Source organism: Grammomys surdaster, unplaced genomic scaffold (genome assembly GCF_004785775.1).
Source record: "Grammomys surdaster isolate TR1022 unplaced genomic scaffold, NIH_TR_1.0 256, whole genome shotgun sequence".
NCBI classification, from domain to species: Eukaryota; Metazoa; Chordata; class Mammalia; order Rodentia; family Muridae; genus Grammomys; species Grammomys surdaster.
Genome location: NW_021604697.1, coordinates 119,707 through 132,752, shown reverse-complemented (window position 1 = coordinate 132,752; position 13,046 = coordinate 119,707). Strand labels below are relative to the sequence as shown.

At 38.7% G+C, this 13,046-nt stretch overlaps 1 protein-coding gene across 1 annotated transcript; it reads right to left on the bottom strand.

Annotated features, from left to right (window-relative positions):
• Positions 1–3,635: 3,635 nt before the first annotated feature.
• On the bottom strand, positions 3,636–10,928 carry LOC114627700 (interferon-induced very large GTPase 1-like). Its single transcript, XM_028775591.1, has one exon. It carries the CDS (start codon positions 10,926–10,928, stop codon positions 3,636–3,638), a length of 7,293 nt encoding a protein of 2,430 aa, XP_028631424.1.
• Between the last annotated feature and the right edge of the window lie 2,118 nt (positions 10,929–13,046).

Genomic DNA, 13,046 nt, shown 5'->3' with positions numbered 1-13,046 from the left:
ACAACTGTTGTTCATGTTTATTTGTATTTAGCAGTCTTTACTAGGGCCTTAAGGATGTTACCAATTAGTTTATGCAAAGGAAGGTTGCTGAAACAGTTGTGAGAGGTATTTGTTACAGACAAACAAGGAGGGGCAGAAGGAAATCTTGGTAAAGGAAAAAACTGAAGGGCGATGCAGGCTTCATAAACTTTCTTGAATCAGGTAGAAGCACTAGGGTAGGTGAAGACCATCAGAGCATCCTGTGTTAGGTTGCACGGTTGGGTCTTTGTGCCTTGTTCAGTGTGTACAGAGAACCCCAGGAAGGGCATGACCTCCAATAAAGAGGCTTTGTGTGTTTGAGACAGATCTGAACAACTTGACAGTTGAAGAGTGGATGCTTGCTTCATTTTCCTCACTTGGCCAGCAAGTTCTTCCTTGAAGGAGAAGTTTGGAGAAGCATTTCTGTTTTACTGTTGATAGGAACTACAGCCTAGTCTATGGATCAAACATAATTGTTCCAAAAAGAAGAAACTATTAGGGAGATTGTTTATAGGAAGACATGCCCTGGTTCACATCTTTTCTGATTTAGGATAAATGCAAATTTTTATCATTTGGGTTATATTAGGATTAATGGTAATATTGGAGGTTACCTTATAGCTGTGGTCAAAGAAATCTAATAATGCATATATTCTGTCTTTCCTCCATTTTCCATACTCATTTTGAACTTAGAAGTTTTAATTCTATTTTCTAAAAAAACCAAATTATCATGTTTAGAGGGAAAAAACAGAGGAAAGAATAGTTCCACTATTTGGTTCCAAATGTAGAATTTTGACCTGATTTTTCATGAATTTATAATTGAGTACTATATAAGCATAAACATATTCAACCATAATAACAACAATAATTATAATATTAAAAACCTATATAATTCTGCTTATGTGATTTTTGCTATTCTTGTTGCTGCTACTGGTTACTACTAACACTAAAACACATACCATGTGACAAGCATATATATTTTATTAAGTCATTTTCATACCTGGGTGGTGTTATTTTGCAGATGAAGAAAATGAGGCAGAGATAGTAAATTTATCCAGGGTCACATGACTCAGAGTGTATGCATGGCTAAGAAGTCTAAATTAGGAGTTTAATGCTCTTGATTAGAACTGCGGGATAGCTTCCCTAGTTCTCAGCACTTACATTATACTTACAACTTTACAACTTTATGTACAATCTTTCCCTTCCTCCCCACTCCCTTTTTTGAGACAATCTTTCTATGTAGTTCAGGATGGCTTCAAATACTGGATTCTTTTGCCTCTATCTCCTTAAGTGCTAGAATGATAAGCATGTGCCATCATACCTGGTTTCTTTCTCTTCTTGCTTCCCCTTTCTTTAACAATTCACTTGTGTGTAAAACTATGCTTCTGAGGAATCCAAAACAGCATTTTTATAATGATAAATAATAATTGTTGCAGTTACTTTGTTAAGTACTTGGCTGGTCAATATTGGAATCATTGTAACTATTAATAAATTTTCCAAAGACTTCAATAATCTGAAGTGCATTTGAACTATTAAGTTATAATCACAGTTATGCGGGATCAGCTATATCATCTAATGTGATTTCCCAAGGAGTCATATTGAATATTACTCCTAGTGAGGAGTGGGTGAGGCTGTTTAAGCCTATCAATGTGACCTAGTAAAATTTTATTTGAAAGGAAAAGAGTAAGAAGAGGCACTATAATGTAATAACTTAAGCTTATGTATGCATACTTACTTGCTCTCTGAGTTTCTATTTTATTTGTAGATGTTTCAATTTTACTTGCAGTGATTTATTTAATTCCTCAAAAAGCATTAGAAATCTACTGTTTCACTGTTAAGGTACCTGTGAGGGCACAGTGACTATGTTTCCACAGGCACCATTATTACAATGATAGCAGTACTAGTGAGAGTATCTAATTATGAGAGTATTATGAGAGTATCTGGGATGATATCACACTTCTCCTTTGCTCTCTTGTCAACTCATGTAACACAGTGCTAATGTGAAATGTTAAATTGTTTTCCTAGATAATACTGAGGTGTTGGAATGAAGAGAATTGCAACTTCGAGGGGAAGGTAAAATAAAATATGCTTTGCAGATTTTCTTTTTCTCCAAAGTCCAAATGAAAAGCATTAAACTTAAGGATGTAGTTTTTAGACACATCTCAATTGTTAGACTTTCTCATATTGATATACTTCCATCCTCTAAGAAAAAGAGAATCCTTTCAAAGATCCTCAGTATAATTGGTAGAGTGCTTGCCTAACACAATAAGGCTCTGGGGTTTATTTCTGACATCACATAAATTGGGCCTGGTGGATCAAGAGTTAAAGGTCATCTTCAGCTACACAATGAATTTGAGGCCAGTTTAGATTACATAAGACCTTGTCTAAAAACAAAACATAAAAACAAAAAACCCTCAAGCCCTCCCCCCAACCCCCAACACATAAACAAAAAACTGAAAACCTTCTTGGCATAATTGTCAGTCTTCATTTAAGAAACCTATATGTGACTTAATGTGCTAGGGGTGAGGGTTGGGCTCTGAGAAGAGGAAGAGAGGGGGGCAGGATCTGTGTGAGAGGCTACTGGGAGGAGAGGGGGGAGCTAATATTGAGATGTGTAAAATGAATAAGTGAATTAATTAAAAAGAAACCTACATGTTTATACTTTTGAAACTTAATGTTTTTATTGATATTTATTGATGAGTTCAATGTAGTACCATTTGTAAATTGTGAAATGAACAAATAAGCATATAAACACACAAGCAAATAAACATGTCCATCACTTCACATACTAATCACTTATTGTCTCAAGAACATCTAAAATGTGCTCTTTTAGAGTTTCAAAATGTACATTATTAACCATGGTGAAACAGAGCTATTCCTTGTGTCTGAGCCTTTCTCCCCTTTGAATAATGAATGTCTCCTTTCTCTTATGCTACCCTCATCCCATGATAGCTGCTACTATATTCTCTACTTTTATGCATTCTATGTATTCTTTATTCTAATTTTAGAGTGTATTTATAAGTGAATACCTCACGTATTATGAGATTGGATGCTGTAGAATATTACATATGTGCTAGCTCCATATATACAGGCCTTATGGTTCCTTTCCTGGCATCTCTGCTGTAATCAACAGGAATGTCCCTAAGTTTATATACTGTAAAAATATGCATAGTTTGAAGTATGACTTAGATATTTTAAGTGGATTTTATTTTGTCATATGTTCACATATATTGGTAATTGATTTTTTTGTATGTTATGATTGCCTGCTATGTGTGCAAGTTTCCTACAGAGGCCAGAAAAGGGTATCCAGATTCCCTGACACTGGAGTTACAAATGGCTGTGGAGCTTCCAAGTGGATGCCAGGAACTAGCTCTCCCAAGTCCTCAACAAGAACAACACCTGCTCATAACTTCTGAGACATCTTCCTAGCCATGATAATTATATTTTAAACAAGAAGAAATCAAGACAAAGAGTATTAAAGATATTTTTTAGTCAAGCTTCTAGATTTTACACATTTCATCCTAAAAATGGAAATATTGTAGACTCTTGTTAGTAGGAAGAGTTTTAGAATTATTTAGGTATGCTGTGACTCTTTCTGATATTGGGTCACTCATTGAATATTATTGTTCTTTCAAGTCATTGAGCACATCCTCCTTTGTGATTTTGGCCCATGCCGCTGGGATTTCACCTGTATCCGTAAATTTTTTCTGGTATTTTTCCTCTAGCTTTGATCTGAAGTGTGAGACAAACCATTTCCAGTATGACTGGGTGGATGAATCTGGGGTGATGCTCCACGTGGCATAGTCCCCTCCTGCCTGTCGGTAGTTCTTATATGGGATTTCCCGGTTATTTCCCAAAAGAATGAAGCGGTCACTTGCTACTGAACTGGTACAACAGTCAATGACAAAGTGGTCTGTTTTATGCTTATGCCAACCACTGACAGCCTGAGGACGGTGGAATGGCACACTGTGGTCTCCTTCATGTTGAGGAATGGTGTTTGTACAAATTGCATTACACAAAGGACACTGTTTCCAGCAGCCACAGAGATGCTCAGAGAGAATTTTCTCAATGTCAGGAACAATTTCATCCATGGGCTTACTTGAACAGTCCTCTTCTACTTTCCTCATTGCAGGACCCAAAGCTGTGCTCATGGCTTCTTTGAGAAACTCAGTATCCGTTATCTCCTGGTGCTCGATGCTTACCAAGTCTCTTCTTGGGAAGATCAGGTTGCTCCCTAGATGGTCACAGAACAAATCCAGCCAGCCAGATGCAGTGCTGCCTTTATCTTTAGCTACTGCTGTGGACTCATGAATGGCAGACAGGATGGCATTCTTGATGTCACCTAAACTTATTTTTAAAAAAGTCTTTATTTTTTTACTTCCTTCATCTGAACAGTATCGTTTAATATGGTTTTCAATATAGTTGCTAAAAAACGATTTTGTATGATGAAGGTACCGCCAGTAGTTATCAAAGTTTTCTTCTTCTGCCAGAGAAATGAGAATATGTTTCTCCAGGTTAGCCCTGTTTCCATTGAATTCAGGGCAGCTAGATCGCATGTCTCCAGCAATTTTAATGACCATTTTCCCCCTTATGGTGGCAGAGATAGCAGGGGTGAGCTTGTGCCAAAGAAAGTCAACAAATGTTTTAATGGAGGTGGCACCTTGGCAGGAGATCTTAAAACTCATAAAGAAATCATCTTTCTTTCTTTCCAGGTAGTTCACAGGGTCATTTGCTCTCTTGAATGCCTTGTGCATTTCCTTAAAACTCTTAGATGCTCTTTGAAATAAACATAATGACAACTCAATGATGTATTTGCTTGTAAATGTATATCTTTCCTCAGTATGTGCACATTTTACTTCTTCTTCTATTATTCTCAGGATTTCATGGAAATAACTTGTATTATAATCACATTGTTGCTTATGAATATTGTTGATAGTTTTATTAAATCTTGTAATAATATTTTCAGTAGTCATATTAATTGATTCCCTATCACAGACCTTTAATGTTCGAGTCATGAAGTTATACTTCTTATTCATTTTTATATGCTCATCATAATTTATTTGAAATTTGTCTTCAGAATATCTCATTAGTATATCCACCATGTTTATCTCCTTTTGAAAATATTCCCAGAGGATGTTTTCAGAATCTGTGTCAATGTCAGGTTCTATGACTGGAGGAAGATCTAAGGACACATCACAGACCCATTTTTTCCAAAGTTGATTGAATTTTTCATGTAACTCTTCTTCAGTTAATTCTTTACCTTTTACAGTTAAAGCCAACTTTCTGCTTCTTTCCAACAATTCATTTTCATAACTTGACTTTTTCTTATCCAGCCTTTCTTGATTCTTTTTTAAATGAATAAGTTCATTGGCTTTCCTTCTGGTGTCTGAAATAAGTGCCTCTTTAAGAATTGTTAGCTTATTTTCAAAATTTGATTTCCATTGAACCAGTATTTCATTGTCTGGGTCTTCACTGAAATATTTTTCAAGCTCTTGCTTAATTGCTATATACTTTTCTGTGACTGGAGCTTCAAATATGCTTGTTTTGAGTGCCTGAACTTTCCCGTTCTGAATCTGATTGATTAGCTGGTTCTGAAAGTCCAGCATGTGACTCCTCAGCTCCCAGGTCCAGTGGTTATACATGGTTTCCAGCTTGCTTATGGCCATGATCTCTCTGGTGTTCCTGAAGCTGAAAATAAAGTTCTCATTGACCAGGGCTTTCCACAAATCTTGAACTCGGAATTTGACATCTGATATCTTCATGATACTACCTCTGGGTTCCTGTTTGGCAGTCAAAATAATTCTACTCTTTAGTTCCTGAACATTGTGACTATAGCGAGGATTGGGAGGGGCCATTGGGGGATTGCCATCCCAGAGGTGAGCAAAGTAGTAGACATGATTATTGACATCAAACTTAATGACATCATTGAAGTGGGATACATTTGAGCACTCTTCTTGTTCTGCAGCTGTTACTGCCATTTCATCCAGTCTCTGCTCTAAGCACCTCCGTCCTTCCATATTTTGGTCTTTAGCTGTAACTTCTCCCACATTCTGATGGACAAAGAGGCAACTGGGGGAGATTTTCACTTGTTTCATCCTTAGAAAGGCTTGGACAGCTATTTGTAGGATGTCTTGCATCTCTGATGGATTCTCCCCAAAAATGTTGATCAGAGTCAAGTTTCCAAGGCCAATCACAAAGGTTGCCAACTCATTGTCCCAATTCTGGGATTTATTGTTGAGTTCTGGAGCCCGAAGTCCTTCCGTGTCTACAACAAGCACATAATCAAAGCCAAGTTCTTCTGTGAATGTCTCTTCCACCTTTAGGAGTTGCATGTAGGCCCCCTTGGTACACCTGCCTGCACTGACTGTGAACTGCAGCCCAAACAGGGCATTCAGCAGGGTAGATTTCCCTGAGCTCTGCAGGCCAAGGACAGAGAGAACAAACAGCCTTTTGTCTCCAACTTTCTCTGAGATTTTGTCAAAAATAGCTGCTACCCACTTTAGAGGCACGTATGAAGCATCTCCATCCATTAGCTCAATGGGAATACCAGCTATCATCAGGTCTGCAGCAATTTGAGGGAGGCAGAGAAAAAGGCTATCTCTAGAGGAGGAAGTTTCTTCCAGAGCTTCATAGATCTGGGCAACTTCTCGGAGAAGGTGCTCAATTCCTAAAGTACAGTCCTGAATCTCTGTGGAGATGGCTTCTATCTGCTTCTGCCAGAGTGTCAGGGAATTGCTCTTCTGTGCACTTTGCTTTTCTCTTTGTACCATTAACCACAAAGATCTCTGCTTTTCATGTAACTTTTCCAGGTGTTCTATAGTCAGGTTGTCAAAAAACAGAGTCAGCCACTGCAAAAAATAGAGTTTGTGATGGGTTTCTGAATAGCCTTGGAGAAGTTCGAGAACAGAGCGCATTAAATCATTAAGAGGAAAGGCTTTTTCCAATTGCCGACGCCGAATTATTCTTTTATCTGTTTCAATCTCACTCTTATGTTGTTCAATGCTCCGATTCCCCTTTTCTCTCAGATGATAGAATTCTTTGTCTTTCTTACACCAAAGGTGCCAAAGTTGTCCTTGAAGGGGTAGTAAATTTTCTTTTGTCTGAGATAACTTGCATTCCTCCAGGAGGGCCATTATAATCTGTGCCTTTTCTTTGGCTTCTTTGCAGTCTCTCTGGTCTTCATCAATAAGGAATCCTTGTTTTCTAGCTGTCTGTGAACAGTCCTCCAAACTGAGAGCAGTATTAGAGAGCTCTAGAAAATGTTTGATGACATTGGTGAGCTCCTCTGTTAATTCTGCCTCATTTCTATTCTTAATGCCAATTCTCATTCTTTTACCAGAATTATTTGCTACGGCCTTTTCTTTGTCATCAATCAAGCAGATCAAAGGTGTTGATGACTGACAGAGGTGTCTGACAAGCTTTTTATTTTTTTTATTGATATCAGAAGCTGACATGAGGATTACAATGAGAGAAGAGACATCTTGCAGGAAGCTGAGTTGTTGTCTATGTTCCTTGGCATCTCCGTGAAGATTGGTGAAAGTCAGACACTTGTCAAATATGTCCTCACCTTGGCCGGCAGGACAGAACCAGCAGATTTCTACCACTCCCTCCATCAAGAGACAGTGTTTGCTGCTTCCTCTGCAGTGTCTGTGAAAAAACACATCATGTTTACGTTTACTGAGGAGAGAGTTCATGATCTGAGATTTGGAAGCAGAGAGGCCATTTCCAACTCTAATGAAGGACACAATGGGGGTAGGGACACGGCATATCTGCTGATTCTTGTGACTGTAGCTCTTGTCCTGCAGAGATTTACTTGCATCTTGCCAACTTTTCCTAATTTGTCTGAGAGACCAGAGATAAAATTCATTCTGAGAAGTGTTGGGATTTGGCACAACAAGGGGGAGTGCAAATTGACAAATAGAAAGTTTGGACAGAATATATTGCCTGGTAAGATCATCTGCACAGTGTAAAATAGCCATCTGGATATCCATTGGGTGAATGTGGGGCCAGGACTCAGTGGCTGAAGGATAGCTAGGACTGTCATTGCCTTTAATGACATCTTCATATGGATCAAAATCTTCATTTTCTTGATTGGAGCAGCCGACGGAGATCTGTTTTTTTATGTTTTCATCATCTTTGAAGACAAGATGTCTCAACCCATAATCCAACATCAGTAGCTTTTGTAGAAAATAGAATGGAAGCTCCTTTTCAGATCTTGGCTGTGAATTGTACACAGAGGTCTTATAGATCAGGTGGAAGTCGGCTCTGCTCATCCTTTTTGGATAGCAATGGTCTAGGCCTAGACGTTGGAGCAAGTCTAGGAAAGGTCCATTTTCTATCATTTCCTTTGTGTTGTTTTCATTACTTTGTTGTTTATAAGTCTGTTTCTTTTCATGGTAGAGACTTTGCAATTGTTTTTTTACCTCGTCCATTTGTAAAGAAGGGGTGGTGGCTCTATAGTCCCCATCAATGAGTAATCTTAAATCATTCTCCAGAGTTTCCCAGTCATGATGTGCTTCATGTTTTGTGAGAATATGTGCAACTTCTTCAGACAACAATTTCCCCATATGTTGTTTTATCAATGTCAAACGCTGACTTTTCTCTTCTGTAGAAATATCTGTGATTTCAACTGTGGCTCTTAGAGATGTGAGTACCAGGAATGCCTGGGCTCTGTAATTGCAAATATTTTTAAGCTCTTGGTATTTGTGTTGGTTACTTTGCATTTGATCCAAGAGGAAGTTTAACTCATCACACCCCAGAAGATGCTGAAAAATACTGTTTACCAATTGATAACCTGCACCAGCTGCAATGGAGAGTAGCAGCAGCTGCATATCTGGCTGGTCTGTTTCTCTGAGGTACTTCAAGAAGGAGCTGAGAGCTGTGGTGACCTCATATGTAGCCGTTCTTTTCACTTCTTCTACTGTTTCTGGGGACTCACTTTTGAAATTCACTTCCATCAGGTTTTTGTGTGTTTTCTTTAAGGTCTTAATGAATTCAGAAAATGAGGTGATTTTGACTTGCTCTTCCTCTGACTCTGACTGACTGATCCACTGTATGATGGATTGTGCCTGAGGAAAGTTTGTCACTTTGTAGACATGAGGTTCTAGAAGGCTGCACAACTGAGATTTAATAAAGTGAGTTTTATAAGTGGGTGAATTTTTGCAGAAGTTGACAGTGTTTATTAGAAAATTCTGCAGATCCCAATCTGTGAGGCATGTATTAATCCAAATGTTGTAACTTTTTATTTTTTGACTCAATGTTTGCATAAAATCTATTAACTTACTAAGCTGTTCTTCAGGATCTGAAACCTCCCAGCATTTCACATCCTCTAGGAAAAGCTTAGCTTCTTTTCTAGCAGTAAGAAATTCTTCTCCTTCTTGAATCTGGGCAGCGACTCCAGTCAGAGCAGTGTAGTTGTCTTTTAGGCAGTTAGCCACTTGAAGGGCGTCCTTAAAATCAGTTCTGTGACTAGACAAGATGATGTCCCAAATAGGTACCAACTGGAGTCTCCTATCAATGACAGACCAGGTTTTATTGCTAGCTACAAGACCAGCTGTCCACTGGGTGATTCCATCTGCTTCTGCTGGTCCACCTGTCTGGGCTACAGATAGTTGCACCTTGGTTTGAAAGTTTTGATGAGTTGCACTGTCAGAGGCTGTTTTTGAATGTGAGTCTGCCATATCTAGATTTGCACCAATTTTAACTCCAAAGCCGCTATAGCTGCCCCTTATGTAAATATTCAAAGACTTTTCTGCTTGCTGCTTTACATCAGCCAATTGCTCACTTTTGAAACCTTCTGAAATGGCTTTCCAGCAGTAGATTCCCCCAAGGTGAAGTGGGCCTTGGTTAGCATGAGAGCCAAACCTGTGGAAAAAGTTTTCAGTCCTGTGCCTCAGTAAGGGTAATCCATCTGGGTGTGTAGTCTGTTCCAGGATTTCTTCAATACCTTTTAGTTCCTGGAGAGCAGCCTTGGAGAGTTGAAGGTGATTGATGTGAAAATGGCAGGTGGCCAATGGGATGTAGCTGAACCTGGCTGAACAGTAATACGATTGCTCTGAATGGGATTTGTGGGTATCCTCAGATTCTGTCTGTTTGTTTTGATCCATACCAGCTTCTAGACTAAGTCCCCAACCTTCGCCTTTAATCAAGGAGTTTGAACTGCAACCCAGCTTCTCTATAGTCTGTGTAAACATGGCTTGTTCTTGAAAAGATGAAAATTCCTTTGTTTCTATCCATGTGCCTCGTTCTGGGCCAACAAGTGAGAACTGCTTAGGGACACTGAGTAGCTCTTCTCTCTTCTGAACCAGGCTTCTTTGGTGGCTGGTCTTATAAATTCCCTGCAGGGCCAGCCCTCCAGATGCCCATCTTATCAGGTCTCTATCTGAGAGGTTTTGACTGTGAGCCAGGGTCCGTTCCATGTGACTGAGATGTCTCTCCATTGTTTCAGTGATGTCTTTTAGGGGCACTTGAGGCATTGGCCAGCACTCCTCAGGGATCTCCAGTGCTTGCCTCAGCTCTGCTTCTTTTCTCCTCACTGCCTCTTCTTCTCTGTGCTTCCCTTCTGACTGCAAGGCTTTCAGATCCTGTAGTGCCTGTTCTGCCTGCCTCTGCCTGTTCTTTATCGTCTCCTCTGGAGTCTCCTGCAGCTCTGCAACACTATTTGTCTGTGAGAGGTCAAGCAGTTTCTCCACAGCCTTTTTTTCCCATGTGTGTTTTGTCTGGGACTTCAGCTTCTGCAGGTCTCTTCTGTCTAAATATTGTAAGGCCTGGGCAGAGGTCACACCTAGGTCTTCCTGAAGCTTAGGCAGCCAGTAGTCAGCAGACAGTCCCACTTCTGTCAGCATCTCCTGGAGATCATGTATCCTTCTGCTTCTTAGCTGAGGCTCATCAGAGATGCACGTTGCTGTTGCCATGGCTCTGTGAGGAACAGATTATAGTTAGTTTTGTTTTTCCTGAATTAGTGTCATCTATGTGGCCAGAAAAGTGAATTACTAATGTTTCAACTCTGTTAGTTTTCTTCATCTCCTGTAATTGTTCAAGTGTATTTTAAAACAACTGTGTGTGTGTGTGTGTGTGTGTGTGTGTATGTCTCTGTGTGTATGTGTGTGATACTGTGGTGAGTTGCCACTTTGTCTGATTTCATTTGTTTTCAAGACAGGATTTCTTTGTGTAGCCCTGGCTTTTCTGGAATTCACTGTGTATACCAAACTGGTAGTGAACTTGGAGATCTGTTTGCTTCTGCCTCCTGTGTGCTGGGATTAAGGTGTATAACACCACTTCCTGATACTTTGCCTGATTTTTAAATGTTCTCTTGCACAGAATCAATTGCTTTGAGGGAATTAATGTGAAAGATAGTATTTGATAACATACATGAGTTTTCTTGTTTGATGTTTTTAAAAACAAGTAATATCACCAGTTGATTATGTTTTCTTTATTGATTTTCCTAATGAAACCAGTGTTGACTGGTTCCTTTCTATTTCTCTGTCATTTTCCCCTTACTCTTCAGACAGAATTTTACAATGTAGCTCATGATGTCTCAGAGTTTGTTACTTATCCTAGGCTGGACTCTAACTCATGATTTTTTCCCCTATGGCCTCTTGACTTCTGGGATTACCAGTGTGCATCACCATGCCTGGCCTTGTCATGTCCTTGTAGATAGTTTCATAATATTAAATTTATCTCCTGGCATTTAGACACATTACTAATTTGTGTTGTTTCTTATTATTTTTCTCCTTTCGTTAATATCATCTTTGAATCATATTAAGATGATTTACTAATGGCATCCACACCTGTGAATGTAGATAAAACTACTTCTCTGTGTCCAATATTTTGTCAAGTTTATGGAAATCTCTTCCTCATTGCCACTAAAGCATTCAGTTATGTAAGATTTCACACTTCAGTTTCATACCTATTCAAGTTTCCTTTCCTCCTATCATTTTTTCCCTACTGAATTAAACTACCATATGTCCAGGTCAGCAAGTGTTCTGTTTATTTCTTTTACTCTGAATATGAATTTAGTATACTCCTAATACTTAATCTGCTCTCTTATATCTGCATTCAATCTCATTTCATTTTGTACTCCCCTGCTATGTCTCCTTTAGATTTTGCCTTCTTTATCTTTTTGTTGAGTTGCAATCATAGTTAACCAATTTGACATGGTTTGAGTGTTTGTCATCCTTCAAAGTCTCATTTAAATTTATTTGTTATTATACAATATTAAGATGTGAGATTTATTTATTTATTTTTAAGATATGGTCTCACTATGTAGCTCTGGCTGGTCTGCAACTGGTTATATAGGTCAACCTGGCTTTGAATTCTGAGATTCTACTTCCTGAGTAGTGGGATTAAAGGCATGTATTATCATGACTGGCAAGATGTCATACTTTTGAAGATAAGATTAACACTATTGTAAAAGTGCAAGTTTACCTTCATTTGCTGTTTTGGTACCCTGGTGCTGGCTGCCTCCCTGATCTTGAACTTCCTAACCTCTGAACTGAATTAATCTGTTATGGTGACCTTGAAAAGATAAAGACAAAATTTATACCAGAGAAGTGGAGTGTGAGTTTTTGTGACAGAGATGTCAAATTTTACAGATAGCCCTGGAGTTGGACAATAGGCTGGAAGGAATTGGATGCATAGGCTATGTAAGCTTATATTTATATGAATAAGAATATAGAGGTAATTCTGGTGACAGCTCGGAAGAAAAGATTTACAAGACAAGTCAGAAATTTCTTAGAAATTACCTAAATATTAGGATCATAATGTGGTTAGTTAAAGTAATTCCCACAAGGTCTCGGACAAAAACAAGAAAGCAATATTGGAGAGCTAGAGGCAAGGTTCTTCTTGTTCTAAGGTGGCAAAGATTTAACTGAACTGTGCCCAAACTTTGGCTGTAGGGTTCTACGAAATTGCAACTTAAGAGTGATGAGTTAGAATATATGGCTGAAGAGGTATGTAACCAGCAATATGCTACATAACTCAATTTTAACTATTTACATTAAAAAGTAAAAAGAGAAGTGATTTAAAAATAC